At 35.6% G+C, this 19,084-nt stretch overlaps 2 protein-coding genes across 6 annotated transcripts in view; one reads left to right on the top strand and one right to left on the bottom strand.

Moving 5' to 3' along the window:
- Nucleotides 1–3,997, top strand: part of LOC109045668 (collagen alpha-1(IX) chain-like) — a 37,504-nt gene extending 33,507 nt beyond the window's left edge. For all 4 annotated transcript variants that reach the window (XM_042745300.1, XM_042745301.1, XM_042745299.1 and 1 more), the window contains 2 exons: nt 3,124–3,201; nt 3,342–3,997. In XM_042745300.1, the coding sequence (XP_042601234.1) occupies nt 3,124–3,201; nt 3,342–3,541 (278 nt within the window). In that variant the 3' untranslated portion in view covers nt 3,542–3,997. The remainder of the gene's footprint in view (nt 1–3,123; nt 3,202–3,341) is intronic.
- A 1,161-nt stretch (nt 3,998–5,158) lies between these two features.
- The window catches only part of LOC109045657 (collagen alpha-1(XXII) chain-like), a 52,354-nt gene continuing 38,428 nt past the window's right edge, over nt 5,159–19,084 (bottom strand). For both annotated transcript variants that reach the window (XM_042745126.1, XM_042745127.1), the window contains 26 exons: nt 18,426–18,470; nt 17,400–17,477; nt 16,879–16,914; nt 16,736–16,789; nt 16,039–16,083; nt 15,859–15,894; nt 14,567–14,680; nt 14,391–14,444; nt 14,116–14,169; nt 13,936–13,989; nt 13,807–13,860; nt 13,649–13,702; nt 12,992–13,045; nt 12,834–12,887; nt 12,533–12,577; nt 12,333–12,386; nt 12,181–12,234; nt 12,037–12,090; nt 11,080–11,151; nt 10,875–10,910; nt 10,742–10,786; nt 10,479–10,657; nt 10,327–10,394; nt 10,061–10,243; nt 9,896–9,973; nt 5,159–8,132 (listed from right to left, as the gene is read on the bottom strand). In XM_042745126.1, the coding sequence (XP_042601060.1) occupies nt 7,939–8,132; nt 9,896–9,973; nt 10,061–10,243; nt 10,327–10,394; nt 10,479–10,657; nt 10,742–10,786; nt 10,875–10,910; nt 11,080–11,151; nt 12,037–12,090; nt 12,181–12,234; nt 12,333–12,386; nt 12,533–12,577; nt 12,834–12,887; nt 12,992–13,045; nt 13,649–13,702; nt 13,807–13,860; nt 13,936–13,989; nt 14,116–14,169; nt 14,391–14,444; nt 14,567–14,680; nt 15,859–15,894; nt 16,039–16,083; nt 16,736–16,789; nt 16,879–16,914; nt 17,400–17,477; nt 18,426–18,470 (1,848 nt within the window). In that variant the 3' untranslated portion in view covers nt 5,159–7,938. The remainder of the gene's footprint in view (nt 8,133–9,895; nt 9,974–10,060; nt 10,244–10,326; nt 10,395–10,478; nt 10,658–10,741; nt 10,787–10,874; nt 10,911–11,079; nt 11,152–12,036; nt 12,091–12,180; nt 12,235–12,332; nt 12,387–12,532; nt 12,578–12,833; nt 12,888–12,991; nt 13,046–13,648; nt 13,703–13,806; nt 13,861–13,935; nt 13,990–14,115; nt 14,170–14,390; nt 14,445–14,566; nt 14,681–15,858; nt 15,895–16,038; nt 16,084–16,735; nt 16,790–16,878; nt 16,915–17,399; nt 17,478–18,425; nt 18,471–19,084) is intronic.

Below are 19,084 nucleotides of genomic sequence, written 5' to 3'. Positions count from 1 at the left end.
CCCTGCAAGAATCAGCCGTTTCTATAATATTTCATAAGTGGATTTTGCCTCAGGCAGAATTTACAGGCTAAAACTGCAAGCACACGATGATTTCCATCAGTCGCTCGCTGTTCACTGAAGTGTAGCAGTCTTCAGAATGTTTAGCACTGCAGTTCTTTTGTCCTCACAAGCGCAGAGTGCAGTCGGTGCTAATTGCCAGCGAGCCGAGGAGGAATACTACAGTACGCTAATGAGACAGAGATTGAGAAGCAATAACAGGATAATTAGAAAAGCCCCCGACAGCAACTCAGTCTACCTCAGTTATTTCTGCAGAACCTCTGAGGATGAGAGCATGTTTATTGAGGTTTATAAATGCAGAAACATTCTAGCGTTCAACACTCGTGCCTTGCAGGGTTTTTGACTGAATAAATGTCAGCAGTCTCACAGAGGTTTGCCAGGTGCCTTATAAGAGCTGTAAATATAAGAATGTTACCATCAATCCCAGTCAACTACAGGCCAGAGACTGAGGTGTGATTGTAGCACATTTGTGTTCAGCACTGCAGTGTGTATTTGTGAAACCATTGGCAATTTCTTATGGCCCAACAAACACACCTCTTTCCTAACCAAATATTTAAATGCTCCAGATTTGTATGTCAGAGCTAATAAAATTACACTATTAACAGAAAGAAAAGAAAAAGAATGTTGGCCTAGTAAATCTATGTAGAAGAGATGTATGTCATCTATGTTCTACTGGTTCTACTAATCACTGGTTTAAAAAAATAATATTGATGTTTACAAAAGATTAAAAATATTAAGCATCAGAAACATGTTACACAGTGATGATAATGATGATAATGATAATGTTTTTGAGCAGCAAATCAGTATATTAGAATGATTCACAATATTACTGTATAAATGAAGTATTGGTGAACATAAAATAATTTCTTTCAAACACATCTTTCTGACCATAACAATTTGAATGTTAGTGTACCTCAAAGTACCATGAGTACCAAAAAAAAAAATTTCTTAATAAATAATAATATTAGATATTTAAGTATATATATATATATATATATATATATATATATATATATATATATATATATATATATATATATATATATATATATATATATATATATATATATATACATACATATACACACACACACACCCCGGGCCATATGTAAACAGAGAAGTATGATTATATTATGTAATACTTATGATGATTATCTGACTGAGGTTCATTCCATTACTTTTTTTTTATATATATTATGCATCTTTTATGCGTCTTTATTTTTTAATTTTTATTTATATATTTTTATTTTTTTATTTTTCATAATATATATATATATATATATATATATATATATATATATATACAGGTCCTTCTCAAAAAATTAGCATATTGTGAAAAAGTTCATTATTTTCCATAAGGTAATGATAAAAATTTAACTTTCATATATTTTAGATTCATTGCACACCAACTGAAATATTTCAGGTCTTTTATTGTTTTTTAATACTGATGATATTTGGCATACAGCTCATGAAAACCCAAAATTCCTATCTCAAAAAATTAGCATATCATGAAAAGGTTCTCTAAACGAGCTATTAACCAAATCATCCGAATCAACTAATTAACTCTAAACACCTGCAAAAGATTCCTGACGCTTTTAAAAACTCCCAGCCTGGTTCATTACTCAAAACCGCAATCATGGGTAAGAGGTTAACCCAGAAGGCCATCATTGACACCCTCAAGCAAGAGGGTAAGACACAGAAAGAAATTTGCTGAACGAATAGGCTGTTCCCAGAGTGCTGTATCAAGGCACCTCAGTGGGAAGTCTGTGGGAAGGAAAAAAGTGTGGCAAAAAAAACGCTGCACAACGAGAAGAGGTGACCGGACCCTGAGGAAGATTGTGGAGAAGGACCGATTCCAGACCTTGGGGGACCTGCGGAAGCAGTGGACTGAGTCTGGAGTAGAAACATCCAGAGCCACCGTGCACAGGCGTGTGCTTTTGAACCAGAAACAGCGGCAGAAGCGCCTGACCTGGGCTACAGAGAAGCAGCACTGGACTGTTGCTCAGTGGTCCAAAGTACTTTTTTCGGATGAAAGCAAATTTTGCATGTCATTCGGAAATCAAGGTGCCATAGTCTGGAGGAAGACTGGGTGTGAAGGAAATGCCAAAATGCCTGAAGTCCAGTGTCAAGTACCAACAGTCAGTGATGGTCTGGGATGCCATGTCAGCTGCTGGTGTTGGTCCACTGTGTTTTATCAAGGGCAGGGTCAATGCAGCTAGCTATCAGGAGATTTTGGAGCACTTCATGCTTCCATCTGCTGAAAAGCTTTATGGAGATGAAGATTTCGTTTTTCAGCACGACCTGGCACCTGCTCACAGTGCCAAAACCACTGGTAAATGGTTTACTGACCATGGTATTACTGTGCTCAATTGGCCTGCCAACTCTCCTGACCTGAACCCCATAGAGAATCTGTGGGATATTGTGGAAGAGAAAGTTGAGAGACGCGAGAGACGCAACACTCTGGATGAGCTTAAGGCCGCTATCGAAGCATCCTGGGCCTACATAACTCCTCAGCAGTGCCACAGGCTGATTGCCTCCATGCCACGCCGCATTGAAGCAGTCATTTCTGCAAAAGGATTCCCGACCAAGTATTGAGTGCATAACTGAACATAATTATTTGAAGGTTGACTTTTTTTGTATTAAAAAAACTCTTTTCTTTTATTGGTCGGATGAAATATGCTAATTTTTTGAGATAGGAATTTAGGGTTTTCATGAGCTGTATGCCAAAATCATCAGTATTAAAACAATAAAAGACCTGAAATATTTCAGTTGGTGTGCAATGAATCTAAAATATATGAAAGATTAATTTTTATCATTACATTATGGAAAATAATGAACTTTTTCACAATATGCTAATTTTTTGTGAAGGACCTGTATATATTTGTAAAACACTTTGAATTATTGTTATGAGTAAATTTGTAAAAATAGAAATACTTTGAAATACTTTTATGAATTATTGTTATAAGTAAATTTGTGCCATAATGTTAGATTGTGTTTTGTCTATGGAGAGTCATGGTGAGATTGACTTCTTTATCTAATAATTTTTCTGTTTCTGTATTTGTGTAGGTGATGCAGGACAAAAAGGTGATAAGGGAAATAACGGAATTGGAATTCCAGGAATTTCTGGAGAACCCGGACCACAAGGTACGAAACGCTAAACCTCAACTTTCTGCTAATCATACTTTACCATCATTTCAAAAGATAACTGAGACATTGTGAAGACCACACATGGTACTATAAATCATTTTTGACTTCTCACATCAACATTTTCAAAACCCTACCAGGACCAGCTGGCAAGCCTGGCATTGGTAAGGATGGACAGGACGGGGCTAGAGGAGACGCCGGTGTGCCAGGTACCCCAGGAACCCCTGGAGCCAGAGGATCTCCGGGCGCCCCTGGTCTTTGTGATCCTTCAAACTGCTTTAGGCCTCAACCTCTTTACCTGGTTGGCGGGAAGAAGTCCGTCAACTTCAAGGGTCCATGAACAGAAACCTAGAAACCTTCATCACATGCATCATCAGGTAGTCCATCTCCGACAAACTTGAAGAGACTTCAAATGGCGAGCAGACAGTGAGAGAAACGAACGTGACAGGTGTATAGAGACATACAGATGCAGCTCCTGATGGTGGATCCAGTTCATATGGTTTATTGTTGTACCTTGTACATAAACTAGAAGAAAATGTGTTTGTTCTTTTAAACGGTTTACAGTAAATTGCAGATAAATTAATTTTGGGTCACAAGCCACTACATTGCAATTCTGCAAGTGTTTTGCAAGTGTTTTCTCTCTCTCCCTCTTCATAAAATGTGATTGTAAAGACCAATTTTAGACCTGGTGCCAGAGTTTAAGCTACACCAACACAACGACAGTGTGATCCAACAACAACTTGAAATAAAAGCTTTTCACCACCATGCTACCAGCGTGCAACAGTTTATTTATAATGAAAAGCATGAACAAGAGGTTTCTGGTACCATACTTATAGATAAGACCCCCATATTATTATAGGAAATGTGTTTCTCAAACAACAACTGTTCTTTGTTGATGTTTTTTAGGAGGCCGGATTATGTTACGTTCCAGATTACATAATCAGATTCCAAAAATAAAGAACTTGTAATTAGATTACATTTTAAGAAACAAATAATCAGATTATGCTTCTCTTTTATTATATATATATATATATATATATATATATATATATATATATATATATATATAGTTTAAACTGGTTAAACTACATGTTTTAAGGTTTTAAATTAATTACCTACTGACAAAAAAGGAACTATTCCAGAATGAGACTTTTATTGGCACATAATCATTTAAGGTTCAATACAGGCTCTGTGTACAGCATCTATGACATATTGTCGGCTACAACAGAAAATTAAATAATTTCCACTCACATAGGGTTTAAAATCATGTGACTGCATTGTCATTAAATTACCTAGGTTTTCCATCGAATTTGTCAATAAGTGATTTTAGCAATCTTATTGAAAGTCAATTGTAAGTGCATTACTGTGATAATTATAAAGATCATTCAAGGAAATCATTCTGAATTTTGAAGCGTTTAAGAAAAAGAAGCTCACTTAAAAATCTTAGCCATATAATAATAAACTGTTTAAGAAGACAGATATAAAAATTGCATTGACCCCCCCCCCCCCCCCCCCCCCCCCCCCCCCCCCCCCCCCCCCCCCCCCCCCCACCCCCCCCCCCCCCCCAACCCCCCCCCCCCCCCCCCCAATGAAACACACATTTTCAAAACTCAAAATCTACATGGACTATCTTAACAAAAAAGTCCTTTTAGATTAGTTAATACATTTGATCATTCATGTTTTGTTCATTTAGACTGATTTTCAGGAATAAAACATGCAAGCTTGTAAGTTAAGAGCAGTGACGAGCACTGTATATGGTATAAACCTTTTTTTTTTTCTGTCACAATAAGAATCCAATTTTAGTAAATGGACCTGATCCAGTCTTTATTAACACACACATGCTCTCCCACACATACATCAACCTAATTAAGATTAACTGTAGCACCATAGAATCAGTATAAACAAGTGGATTATACCATGCATAAATTATACTATTTTACATCACCCGCACCTGTAGTTCATTAGAATAATTTAATGCAAATTGATATGGAAAACAAATACAGTCATTATCGGCTTGAAGAAGCCAAACTAACAGGATGATACGAAGTCAAAAAGCAACTATATTTGAATAAAGTGGAGGAGAACATGATAGCAAAGCTGATAGCAAGTATTTCTCTGGCCTGCATCAAAAAAATAGCACCATTCATTTACAGAAATTTGCATCAGTAATAAGCTCAGCTTTTCAAAATACATCATTAAAACATCATCCCTCGAATGTGATTCTTCAAGGCAGGGCATAGATGGACAAAAAAAAAAAATGAAGTGTTTATATAATACTCATTACTAAGAGCTTTATCATGGTCACTTAATTAGAAGGTAAACAACAAATCTATACAGTATCACATCTGGTTTTGCATTAAAATATAAGTAATCAACATATTCAAATCATTCTTATCCACTAATGATGCTGTAAGTTATTTCAGCCATTTTGCTAAATTCCACACGTGAGCTATCTTTTTTAAAACCTCCCCCTTCAAAGACAGAGCATGCAAAATGATGGGGAAAGTAACTTTCTGATTGTCTGAAAAAAAAAAAAAAAAAAAAAAAAGCAGATCACTCCCTTTCACAGGGACACCTATCTGTCAGGTTAGTGTGGAAAAAAAAAAATTAAAAAATATTTTTAAAATAATAAAATAAATAAAATAAAATAATATTAAAAGAGCGTTAGCTTTTGCAAAAAAAAAAAAAAAAAAAATTAAGCCCTACAAAGAAGAGGTCAAAGCTATTTCATTCAAAAAAAAAAATTATATAGTACTTGTGCAATAATACTGAAAAGGAAAACAAAGGATTGGGGGAAAAAAAACTAACATTTAGGCAATAAGACTAAAAAGTCAATCTTGTTTCTTTTGGATATTACAATTTCTGTCAAGTGATCTCAAAAACAACTACAATGTTCTGATAAAATCTATTCTTGACCTCACTGATGCTACAATGCCCGTCCCTTAAAGATGAATTGCATCCGTTTGTTGGCTGAAGAGAGTTCTCTCCTCTTTCAATGGCTTTAATTGGCTCACAGTGGAGCAATCTGCAGGATCGATCCATCTGAGCGCTTCAGTGACACAAATGATACTGTAGTACTGCTTTAACTAGGACTTTGTGTTCCGGAACTTCCATGATAACCAATGAAATGGTGTTTTGAAGAGAAGTGCTGCACAAAACTATAACAAATGCATTATAAGAAGCATCAGTCATGTGTATTTATGCAGTGACAGCCTTTATGACAAACCAGCCGTGTTAAACTATCAAGCAGGCACTGAACTGAGCAGCTGCTTTTCAGTCATCACATACACGAATTAAATGATCCAAAACGTAAAAGTTATTTACCAAATGCATGGCTACAAATGAGATATATCTTACAAAACGTAGACTAAAAAGAGCAGAAATGCATTTCTCCATCACCTCTAATGATCCTTATTTCCTATTGATGAGTGGAAAAGTGTCCCGCTGTGTTCTCCCAGAGCAACGGAGCGCTTCATCAGTAAAACTCAAGTAGAGAATTGCCCAGACTTCCTGACCTGCTACAGACATCACTAAGAATAGATCGACTCTGTGATTACTGATTAATGACCTCAGTAAACGCCGTCAGCAGAACTTGAGAGTGGGCGGCACAATTGTGTCATCATGAAATCACCATCGGAGAACTAAATGTCTTTCTTTCGTAACAGGAATTCTCATCCTGTTACACGGAAAGCCTCAAAAAGTCTTGACTTGAAGTAAATGACCTTGATGTTGAGCTTTAACCCACCCCTCCTTTAACAAAAAGAAATAACCAACTCTGACCGGCAGGACACTAGAGGGCTTTTCACACTTTAAACTGTTAACCACGGGCCATTTTTAACCCTGGGTTAGTAAGATTCACACTATAGTGGGTTAGAAATCAATTCTGGCTAATCAGTTTGTAGAGGTCACATTCTACATTATTAAAGAATGTAGAATGGTTAACATTCTTATTAGCATATATGTGAGGTTAAATACATTGATTGGGCAAGCACACTACTCAACATTATTTCATTATCAAACATTTTTTTGTCTCTATTTAACGTTTAGCCATCTTTCAGACAATGAAACTATTTTTTTATAGAAATTAATTTCAGTGACTTTTGAGTTATTTTTTAAGCTACTGTATTTATTAATAATGGATAAGGATTTTCACTCATTTAATTTAAACTTAATTTTAAATAACTTCGAACGATTGGTGAACTGATTCATTGAGAAAATATTTGAAAAATAATTCAGCATTTAATGACTCAAAATTTATTATGAAAATGTATATTCACTGTAAAAAATTCCATTATATTTCTGATATATATTATGTAAGTCTCTATTACATAAATTTTCTAGAATTTTTCAAAGGGCAAAAAAAGAGAATTATAATTTTCCCTGACTGTAGAGTTTTTGTGTTTCTTGTATATATATGTTATGATTAATATCTTGCTAAACAATTCCTGCTCGAGCTAGACTTCATAACCCGGAGCTGAAAGTGCTAATGCTACATGCCAACACCCTTTCAAAACCTAAAGTGTGAAACGTTGCTTAACCCAGGATTAAAAGTGGCCTAAACTCAGGGTTCAAGAACACATTGGCTGTAGTGTAAAGCCTATGACAAACACACGTATAAACACACACACATTCACTCACCCCTCAGACTCTGTAGTTCTCCTGATGTTAAAGAACATGTTCTTGGCTTACTGAATGTCCAAGTTCATAAATAGGTGTTAGCCCAGGACAGTGAGTGCATTAAGTCCCCTTGACGTTTTTGGTGTGAGGTCTTGATGCCAGACTGGCGTAGTAGGCACATTGTGAGGGGTCACACTGCCCTGGCGGTCCAGAAGGTCCGGGCTGACCGTGAGGACCAGGATTACCAGGCTCTCCCTGAGCGCCTGCGGCTCCAGGAAGACCGTCTTTTCCATATCCCGGCATCCCTGCAGGACCTGTGGTGCAAATACTGTCTCAGCTGCTGTTCATCATTCCAACAATCACAATTTACCCACAAAATAGTAACAAGTAGAATGGTCTTACAAACAGGTCTTCATTTTAAATATACAATTTTACATTTACATTTAGTCATTTAGCAGACGCTTGTATCCAAAGTGACTTACAAATGAGGACAATAGAAGCAAACAAAACTAAAGAGCAACAATATGTAAGTTCAAATGACAAGTCTCTGTTAGCCTAAGGTATTTTTATTTTTAATACAGATAGATAGATAGATAGATAGATAGATAGATAGATAGATAGATAGATAGATAGATAGATAGATAGATAGATAGATAGATAGATAGATAGATAGATAGATAGATAGATAGATAGACAGACAGACAGACAGATAGACAGATAGATAGACACACACATTTATATATATATAATATATATATATATATATATATATATATATATATATATATATATATATATATATATATATTAGTGCTATCAAACAATCAATCACGATTAATCACATTCCTAAATAAAAGTTTTGGTTTACATAAATACACACACATACAGTAAATATTTTGACAATATTTAAATTTGTTTACATGTATATATTTATATTCTTACATTTTATATTATATATATATTTTGAACATAATAACAAATATTTTTTCTTAAATATATACATGCATGTGTTTGTATTTATATATACATAATAAATATACACATTATACACACATATATTATATTATTTATAATCTTATATTTTATATAAATATATTGAACATATATTTTTCTTAAATATGCATATTTTTTATTCTATATATATATATATATATATGTATATATATACACACACACACACACATATATAAATACAGAATGTGTATATATATATATATATATATAATATATATATATATATATATATATATATATATATATTATATATATATATATAAATAAATTATAAATTGTGTTTATTTATTGTGTTTAATATATTAAAATTACTTGAATTGTTAAAATGAATATAAATGAACAAATAAACACTACCACAATGTATAAATATTTTATAATTTTAAATAAATACAATGAAAAAAACTATAAATACTACATATACTATACTGTATAAAATGAAGGGCTATTCAGAAGATCATTTTACTCTTTTGCATTGTGGTATTATTTTTATTTTTAAGTACATTTTTAATCCAAATCCTCATAACAGTAAGGCATGAAATATCAAATTTGTATTGCTATAATAAGCCATCATTCTCAGCTAAAAGTAATATATTTTTAGATCTACAATCATTTACAAAATAAAAGAACAAAAATGGTTAAAAATGAGAGTAAATTAAAGACAGTGCATAAATATAACCATGATAAATAATTATTTTATCGTTTAAAATATTTAAAGAAAAAAAATTTGAACTATTTTATATTATGTAAAATTAAGACCATTTTACTGTTTTGCATTGTGAGTATTTTTTAAGCACATTTCTCCCCAAAATCCTCATTACTATAATGCAAAAAAAACAACAACAACACATTTTTATTACCGTCCTCTGTAAAGAAAATATTCTCTTGTACAAATAATTTAAAAATATTAACATTAAAGGTGGATATTGATGTCACTGCTATCTTTAAGGTCCTTTTATAATTTTAGTTTGGGCTTGGGCTTTTTCTTGACAGTTTTCATGAGATTCATCCAAATACATCATCTGAGTCAATGCAAACTTGAGCACTGATGACCAAATGGTCTTACCCATGGGACCAGTTGGACCAGGTTCTCCTCTCTGTCCAACACCATCCTCTCCCTTTTCACCTCTTGCACCTCGTTCACCTGAAGGAAAAAAAAGGAAAGTGTGAGTGGCCGTTAAAATGTTAAACATCAAGTAAAGTAACAATCTGAAATTAGTTTTGCGGGTACCTTTAGGACCAACTGGACCTCTGGGTCCTTCTGCTCCATTCTGTCCAGGTATTCCAGGTTCTCCAGGTGGACCTTGTCGGCCAGGAGGTCCATCTTTACCTGCCGGACCAGGTGGACCAGGGCGGCCCGCTGAGCTCTTGATATGCGCAGGCTGCATTTGAGCCATGAGGTAAGCTAACTTAGCTGTGAAAATCAACGGAAAGTTTAGGAAATGTAAAAAGACACAGCAAAGTAAGTCAAAAACATCTTTGCCAAATGAATCTCACCATCCAACTGTTTGGAGAGTTCTTCTTGAATGAGCCGCCGCATTTGTTCCAGTGATGGCGTCTCACCTAAAACACATTGAAATGATGTCATGCTCTTTTTAACATCATTAGCGTCACACACTTTCCATTAAAAATACTAAAGCAGACTCACTCTGAGACCTGGGAGACCCGGCTGTCCTGGAGAACCAGGGGGCCCAGAGGGACCCACTTCCCCTGGGGGACCCGACATGCCCATCATTCCTGTGTGACCCTTCCTGCCGGGAGGCCCAGGGTTACCGGGAATGCCCGGATCACCAACGGGTCCTTTGTCTCCTTTTATTCCATTATCACCCTACAAAAACGAGCAACACAGTAAGTTTTGATTTGATTTGAGAGGCACATATGTGGATGGATGGATTGATGGATGCACAGATACCTTTTCTCCCTTCTGTCCTCTGTCTCCTGGTTTTCCTGACATGCCCTAAAAATACAATCAAAAATACATGGCTAGCTGAAAAAAAAAAAAATATGAAAAAGTGTTGATATAATATAAATGAATCATCACTCACTTGTTTGCCCTCTGGGCCAATTGGACCAGACGGACCCTGAGGGAAAACACAAGTGTAAATATAGAAAGGCAGATAGCAAAAACCCTTCATATCCACTGCTTTCAACTTCTATAGATTTACAAGGCTTGTTTGTACAAGTATAAAAGCTTAACTTTACTAATTAAACTGAGATTCCCATAAGTCCCAAAGCAACATTTCCACTCACCGATGGCCCTTTTGGACCTGGGAAGCCTGGTAATCCTGGACTCCCTGTTTCACCTTTGTGTCCTAGTTGACCCTGAAACATGATAAAACAAAGTGATTATTTACATCAATGAACTTTATTACCTAGGTGGAAGAAATATATATATATATATATATATATATATATATATATATATATATATATATATATATATATATATATATATATATATATATATATATATTTATTTATTATTACTAATAGGTTTAAAGTTCAAGCCAATATATATAATAATAAATTTGTGAATGTAAAGATCAGTAAAAAAAAAAATTCAAAGGTTGCATCTATTTGAACTAAAATACAATACTGTGAAATACAGTATTATTTAAATTTATACATTTATTTGAATATATTTTAACATGTAATTAATCCCTGTAACATGTAATTAATTTGAATTTTCATCAAATCATTAAATTATGCTGCTTTAGTTCTCAAGGAACATTTCTTATTATTATCTATGTTAAAATAGTTGTGCTGATTAATATATTCTTTGATGATTATAAAGTTAGAAAGAATAGCATTTATTTTAAATTTGTTAAAGTGTAAGTCTTTACTGGCACTTTTGATTAATTTAAATAGCATAAATATGTGCAAAATATTATCTGGAAAGATAAAATATTTAGTTTCTATTTAGTCAAGACACTATTTTTTTAAGCATTACATTACAAACATTTTTTTTTTTTAGAAAGTAGAATTAAATTCTGCATTTTTTAATTTTTTTTATTATTTCTATTTCTTAAATTGACATCATTTTTTCTCCAACATTTTCCTTTTGCGGCCCCTAGAGAACTCTGGACCCATGCTTTAATAGACAAACAAGCTTTTGCTTTTGTCAAGGTGCAAAAATGATTGCAAATGCAGATCTCAGTCCATTAAACTGCGTGGCCATGCATACTGAAGTGACAGTGTGAAACTTACAGGAATTCCTTGAGATCCAGGCTTGCCTGTTTGTCCAGGTTCTCCAGGCTGACCCTAAAAATTCAAAACACAGTTACAGAACAGAATAATCACACGGTGCTGTTTTGTTTTGCAATTTAACTGATTCATCAAAAGCCTCCTCACGGGTTCCCCTCGTGGTCCTCTCATGCCCTCTGGCCCCGGTGGTCCGGTCTTACCCTGCACGAAACAAGTACACCAATTAAAACCCAACACCATCTGCTCGCAGCGGTCAGGTTTACAGTGACCTCTGCACAACACAGATTGCATTTACTCACATCTTTCCCATGTGGACCCTCACGTCCAGGAACACCCTGTTTGCCATCTTCACCCTAATATGACATGACAGCATTTATTAAACAGAACCCATGAAGTTTCTGCATGATTTAGGGAGCATGTATTAGTCCTGTAGTTCCCCATCTCCGAATACCAGATGTACGTTATCGCTGGGTATGAATTTTAATTGGCATTGACTAACCTTTGACCCTGGTGGTCCTGGTTCCCCTCTGTGACCTTTGAAACCCTGGAAAAGACAGAAACAAAGATGTGAACATTTCAGCATATAGGTAGAGCTAATAAGGTAAAACTTTAGATTAGGCAACACATATTCCTTATTAACTAAGAGATTTTCCCCTCAATAAACTCCTAATTTCCTCCTTTTCTCTTACATAATAAGTAAGTTAGTTGTTGCAATATCTGGATCTTCTATAATATGGTCATGTAGAATAAAGCATTAATAAATGCTTTATAAGAAAATCATCTGTAATCACGTCACTCACAGGCATTCCTCTGAGCCCATCTCTTCCTGGTTCTCCTGGCTCTCCCTGTTTGCCCTGAAAAAGAAAAGTAAAATGATCATGTTTTTACATTGTTTCTGTATATACGGAACTAAGTATTGTTAGGATGTTGGCATGCATGCAGAACATCATACTCCTACCGGCTCTCCTGTTTCTCCTGGTCTTCCATCCTTTCCGGGTTTACCCATCAGGCCTTCAGCACAGAATATGAAGTATCAGACAGTATGTAGGTAACAGTATAGCTTGATGGGGTTATTAAACTTATTCTTCAATTACACTGACCCAAAAGTTTAGTTTCAGTAAGATTTTTTTTGGGAAAGAAATTAAATACATTAATTTAGCTAGGATGCACTAAACTGATCAAAAGTGACAGGAAATACTTTTAAATTTTTACCTTTTTTTATTTCAAACAAATGCTGTTGTTGTATTCATCAAACAATCCTGAATTAAAATCATGGATTTCACAAAATTATTAAACATTGATAAGAATATGAATACGGAATGTTCCTTGAGCACTAAATCAGCATATTAGAATGATTTCTGAAGGATCATGTGAAACTAAAGACTGGAGCCATGGCTGCTGAAAAATACACTGTAAAACACTTATTTTGAATTGTAATAATATGTCAATATTTATTTTTTACTGTGTTTTTGATCAAATAAATGCAACCTTGGTGAGCATAAGAAACTTCTTACGAAAGCATTTTATAATCTTACCAACCTTAAACTTTTGAACCGTAGTGTATTTGTACTAAAAAAATGTACAGACATTTTTACAAAATTATTAAATTACACACCATTAGACCTGGAAGACCAGGTGGTCCCTGAATACCCTGAAGTCCATCTTTACCTGGTAAAACACATTCAGTTATTAATAACGTGGCCGGATTCCAGTCTTGCAATCCATCTAACTAATACACATTCAAATGACAGAACAAAAAAACTTTAGCCTTGCCTTTTCTCCAGGAGCTCCAGGTGGTCCGATAGGGCCAGGGTTTCCATCATTACCCTATTGATACAGCAAGATGTAAGATTTTTCAGTATAGCTATACAGTCTGAATAAGTGGCATTTTAAAATACTCACAGGCTGACCCATATTTCCTGCGGCCCCTGGATAACCAGGAGGCCCTGGGGGGCCCTGGGAAAATACAAATCAATGAGAGAAAGATGTGGTATAATGATAAATAATCGTGGGATGTCAAATTTAATATGTATTATATATATATTCAGCCTATTTATGGTGAAAATGGAAGATTGACAATACCTTTTCACCTTTATCTCCAGGTGCTCCTGAAGGACCTCTGTCTCCTTTGAGCCCCTGCAATGGAACCAAATATAAATGGTTATTATACAAAAAATTATCAAGGTCATGTAGTGATGCAATGTTGTCAGATGACATGCATTTGACACATAAATGGCTAGTGAACCTATTATTGTGATCAATGAGACATGGTTCTTTGAATGTGAACTAGTTTGTAGGTAGACTTGAAGAACATGCATTTATATTGTAATATGTGATTGTGTCGTCAACATTCTAACCTTGGCTCCATCAGCACCAGGTGGTCCTGCAGGCCCTGTTGGCCCAGGAGGACCCTGCCAAAGCGACCAGTTGATTAAATGTTCATTATTCCATTCATTAAACTTCAGTTAATTTCCAGTTCCATTAAGTTTAAAGATGAAAGTGAGAGTTTGATTTCAGAATCATGTTCTCTCACCGCATATCCATCCTGTCCATTTTTCCCAGGTGGTCCAGTATGACCATTTTCACCTGGAGGTCCTGGCACACCCGGTTGTCCAGCTGGTCCAGGGGGACAATCTGAACAAATGTCCTGGGAAAGAGAGAAAGGCAAAGTAGGAATATTAGGATGGATGAATGAATGAATGGATGGAAGTTTTTTATTGTTGGATGGATTAAGGTTTGGGTTGATGATGAATGAATGGATGACTGGATGAATGGAAGGATGATTGTGTGATTGGATGGATGGATGGAGAATTGGTAGTTTGGATTTAAGGATGGACAGTTAGATGGATGTTGGTTCAATGGATGGACAGAAGGAACATTGATGGATGAATGGAAAGGATGATTGTATGACTGGATGGATGGGTGGGTGGATGGATGGATGGAGAGTTAGATGGATGAATGGATGATTGTGTGATTGGATAGACAGATGGATTGATGGATGGAAGAATGGTTGGACAGATTAATGTTTGGATATTTAGAGAGTTAGATGGATGAATGTATGATTGAGTTATTATATAGATGGATGAATGGATGGTTTAATGGGTGGTGGATTGGTTGGTTGCATGTATGGATAGACAGAGAGCTGGATGGAGGTATGAATTGTTGGATGGATGGATGGATGGATGGGTTGTGTGATTGGTTGGATGGTTGGGTGGAAGAGTGGATGGTTGGATGGGTGGATGGAGGGTTGGATGGAGGTTTGAATTGTTGGATGGACTAATGGATGGATGGATGGGATGAGTGTATGACTGGATGGATGGATGGATGGATGGATGAATGGATGGAAGAATGGCTGGATGGAGGGTGGTTTGGATTGCTGGATGGATGAAAGCATGATTGTGTGATTAGACAGCTAGAAGGATGGTTGGAGGAACAAATTAAGGGTTGGATGGATAGTGGGTTGGTTGGTTGGTTGGTTGGATGTATGGATAGATTGTTGGATGGAAGGGTGGTTGGAGGTTTTGATTGTTAGATGGATGGATGGTTTGATGGATGCAGGGTTGGTTGTTTAGATGCATGGATGGATGGTTGGATGGATGGAGGTTTGAATTGTTGAATGGATGGATGGATGGGATGTTTGTATGACTGCATGGATGGATGGATGGAGCTTTGGATTGTTAGATGGATGGATGGAAGAATGGATGGTTTGATGGATGCAGGGTTGGTTGTTCGGATGCATAGATGGATGGTTGGATGGAGGTTTGAACTGATGAATGGATGGATGGAAAGGATGACTGTATGACTGGATGGATGCATGGCTGTCACCTTCAGGTTCAGATCAGAAATGTCTGCAGCTTTTCCCTAAAAAAAAATTGGAAAACAAAAATCCATTGGAAAAAAAAACCTATTCTTAAATCATAACCCACGCATTTATGATCCAGCAGTAGGTGAATATTAACAATGTCAGCTGATTTGATATTTAAATGGCAAACAGATATCACTCACTGGTTCTCCAGGGGAGCCCTTCTCTCCAGGTCTTCCTGGTAAACCCTGCAGGTAGATACACACACATACACACACACACACACACACACACATATACATTCATAAGCCATGACTGCTGCTGCTGATCCTCACCACAGGAAAACTCATTCAAACCTTGTTAGTCACAAACTGACACTGAATCCCCGAGACGACTTAACTGTGATCCACAGCAGTGCAGTGAAACGGGTTTAGTTCTGCATCATGACTGGAGACTGAAAAGTTAAGCTCCTCATCGTCATTGTACAGGTAAAATAAAATTAGTGCTAAGGTGTTTTTTTTTTTTTTTTTTTTTTTGCATGTTGCTAGAGTGTTCTGTAGTACAAGAACAAATCCCTTACTATTAATAAGCAAAATTAATAGCATTGCTTGCAATAGTGAGCATCAATAACTTTAGCAGATAATTAATATCTTTAAAATCTTGTTCATTTTATCCAATAAAATGTTCTCTAGAATGAGAATATTAAATCTCCCTGAATTATAACCACAACCTGACTAGCATTAGTATGTAGCTAATTACAGGCTGTCAGTGTGTCTTTGGTTGTGTGCTGTGCAGTTCTGCAAACACATTTAAAAGTACTGATGCAAAAAAACAACTTGATGTACCCATGTCTATGATTCTCTTATCCCTTCACTACTGGTGTAGTATATAAATTCTTACATTGTGTCCAGTGGGTCCCTGTGGTCCGCTCACTCCTGGAGGTCCTCTCAAACCCTGAATATCAAACATGACATGACACTTAAGAGTGTTCTCTGAGTGTCTGTCTCATTTGAAAGTGATATAAATATGAACAGATTGTTTACCGCTGGTCCTGGTGGCCCTGCAGGTCCGGGAGGCCCCTAAAAAAGACACAGAATATCAATCAGATGTGAGATATTGAAATATGCGCCTGCGTTTGTCTTCAAAATAGGGTAAACACTAAATAGGGTCTGAAATACTGTAAATGGAAAATTCACATAATTTTCACATTACAGTATGCATGCTTTTATATGCATGTGCTTGTAAATATGCATGTTTGTCTGTGCATATGCCATCTGTTTGCTTTAGTTTGACCAGTTGAACTTGTTTCAATACCTTTTCAATATGCAAATCAAAAAGGTCAGTTTTTGGCCATATGGTAATTCTGGAGTCATTTGAGTTACTAACACTAACATGTAAAAATGACTGTGTTTTGATTGGATATTGCAATGGCAGGATGAGCAGATAAACAGCCATATTACTGAGTTATATACGTGTGTGAGTGTGTGTGTGTGTGTGTGTGTGTGTGTGTGTGTGTGTGTGTGTGTGTGTGTGTGTGTGTGTGTGTGTGTGTGTGTTTCCATACATCGGGTCCAGTGGTTCCCTCTCCCGGTGGTCCTCTATTTCCTGGCATCCCCTGCATTCCCTGTGGACCAGGTAAACCCTGAAACACAAAATAAAAAGGGATCAACATAGAAGAATAAACAGCATCCCCCTTCCAATAGAAAGATGATATCTCTGTGTATTGCTGTATAAGATATTGTTTACTTACAATATTGACTCTAATTTCCGTATATATTGTAATGCATATCCAGATAGATAGATAGCCTGGGGTCAGTAAAATTTTTTAAATGTTCATGCAAGAAGTCTCTTATGTCTCTCAGGAAGGCTGTAATTTATGGATCAAAAATAAAGTAAAACAGTAATATTGGGAAATACTAATTTGATTTAAAATGGCTGTTTTCTGTTTAAATATATTATAAATGTAATTTATTCCTATGATGACAAAGCTGAATTTTCAGAAGCCATAAGTCCAGTCTTCAGTATCACATGATCCTTCAGAAATCATTCTAGTATGTTGATTTGGTTTTATTATTGGCATCATTGAAAACAATTGTGCTGCTTAATATTTTTGTCGGAAACATGACACTTTTTTTTTCTTTTTTGATGAAAATAATGTTTAAAAGATCAACTTTTATTTCAAATAGAAATCTTTTATAACATTATAAATATTTTTACTGTCACTTTTGATCAATTTAACGCATCCTTGTTGAATAGAACTAATTAGTTTGAAACATTTTTAACAGACCCTAAACTTTTGAAAAGGAGTGTGTATCCAGGATTTGTTAAGCCTTACGCACAATATTTAACACTGATTGCTAAAGTACAGTAGCAAAATGCATATCTGGTACTTTTCCCAAGGAAAACTTGTCTGGCTCGCTGAAAGTTCAGTAAAATCATCACATAAATGAAATGCAGTAATTCAGCTTTTGCCCCTGGGGAAACACACACCTGCTCATGATAAAAAAAAATGCGTAAAAAGACCTTTCATGCTGATGAAGTCTGATTCTTTCTTTTAACAAGAAAAAACTTGTGAAAGAAGTTTCATTACCTTCAGTCCAGGAGGTCCTGATGGACCCGGAGGTCCTGAATCACCCTGTACATAAAGAAAGCAGATTACTGCTGTGATGCTTCTGTCTCTATTTTCACTCGATTTCCTTTCCCTCTCACAAAGTCACATGCAGTTTATTTTTATGAAGGGTTATGTTATTCCAAGATATCTGAGGTCATATCACCGATTTTTGAGATGAACAGAATAAAATTTATGTCAAGTCTTAAATCAACAATAATGTTTGATTTGGTGTTAATGATACAACAAACAAAACTTTCAGTAAATAATTACATTTTTATTCATTTGATTATTATATACATGTTAATGTGCCTGTATGTCTGTTGGAGAGATTGTAGATGTGTGTGTGTGTGTGTGTGTGTGTGTGTGTGTGGGGTGTGTGTACAGCTAGAAAAATAAGGCATGTGTAGCTATAAAACAACATCAAACCTGCAGCTACGGTTCAATTGACTCGTTAGTTTAATGTGTGGTTGTTTTATTCTCCACATTTCAGTGTTTTTAACCACAATCAGCAAATATAAATGGAAAAAGTTAGCGTAAACAACTTTCAGATTCTCTAGAGCACTAGACGTAAACACAATGCTTATTAAATGCAATTTTACACGCTTATGGCAGGAAACTGTAAAACAAGAATGAAAAAA

Source organism: Cyprinus carpio, chromosome B19 (assembly GCF_018340385.1).
Source record: "Cyprinus carpio isolate SPL01 chromosome B19, ASM1834038v1, whole genome shotgun sequence".
Lineage (NCBI taxonomy): Eukaryota > Metazoa > Chordata > Actinopteri > Cypriniformes > Cyprinidae > Cyprinus > Cyprinus carpio.
The sequence above is the reverse complement of the archived record's forward strand: the minus strand, read 5'-3'. Positions and strand labels throughout refer to the sequence as shown.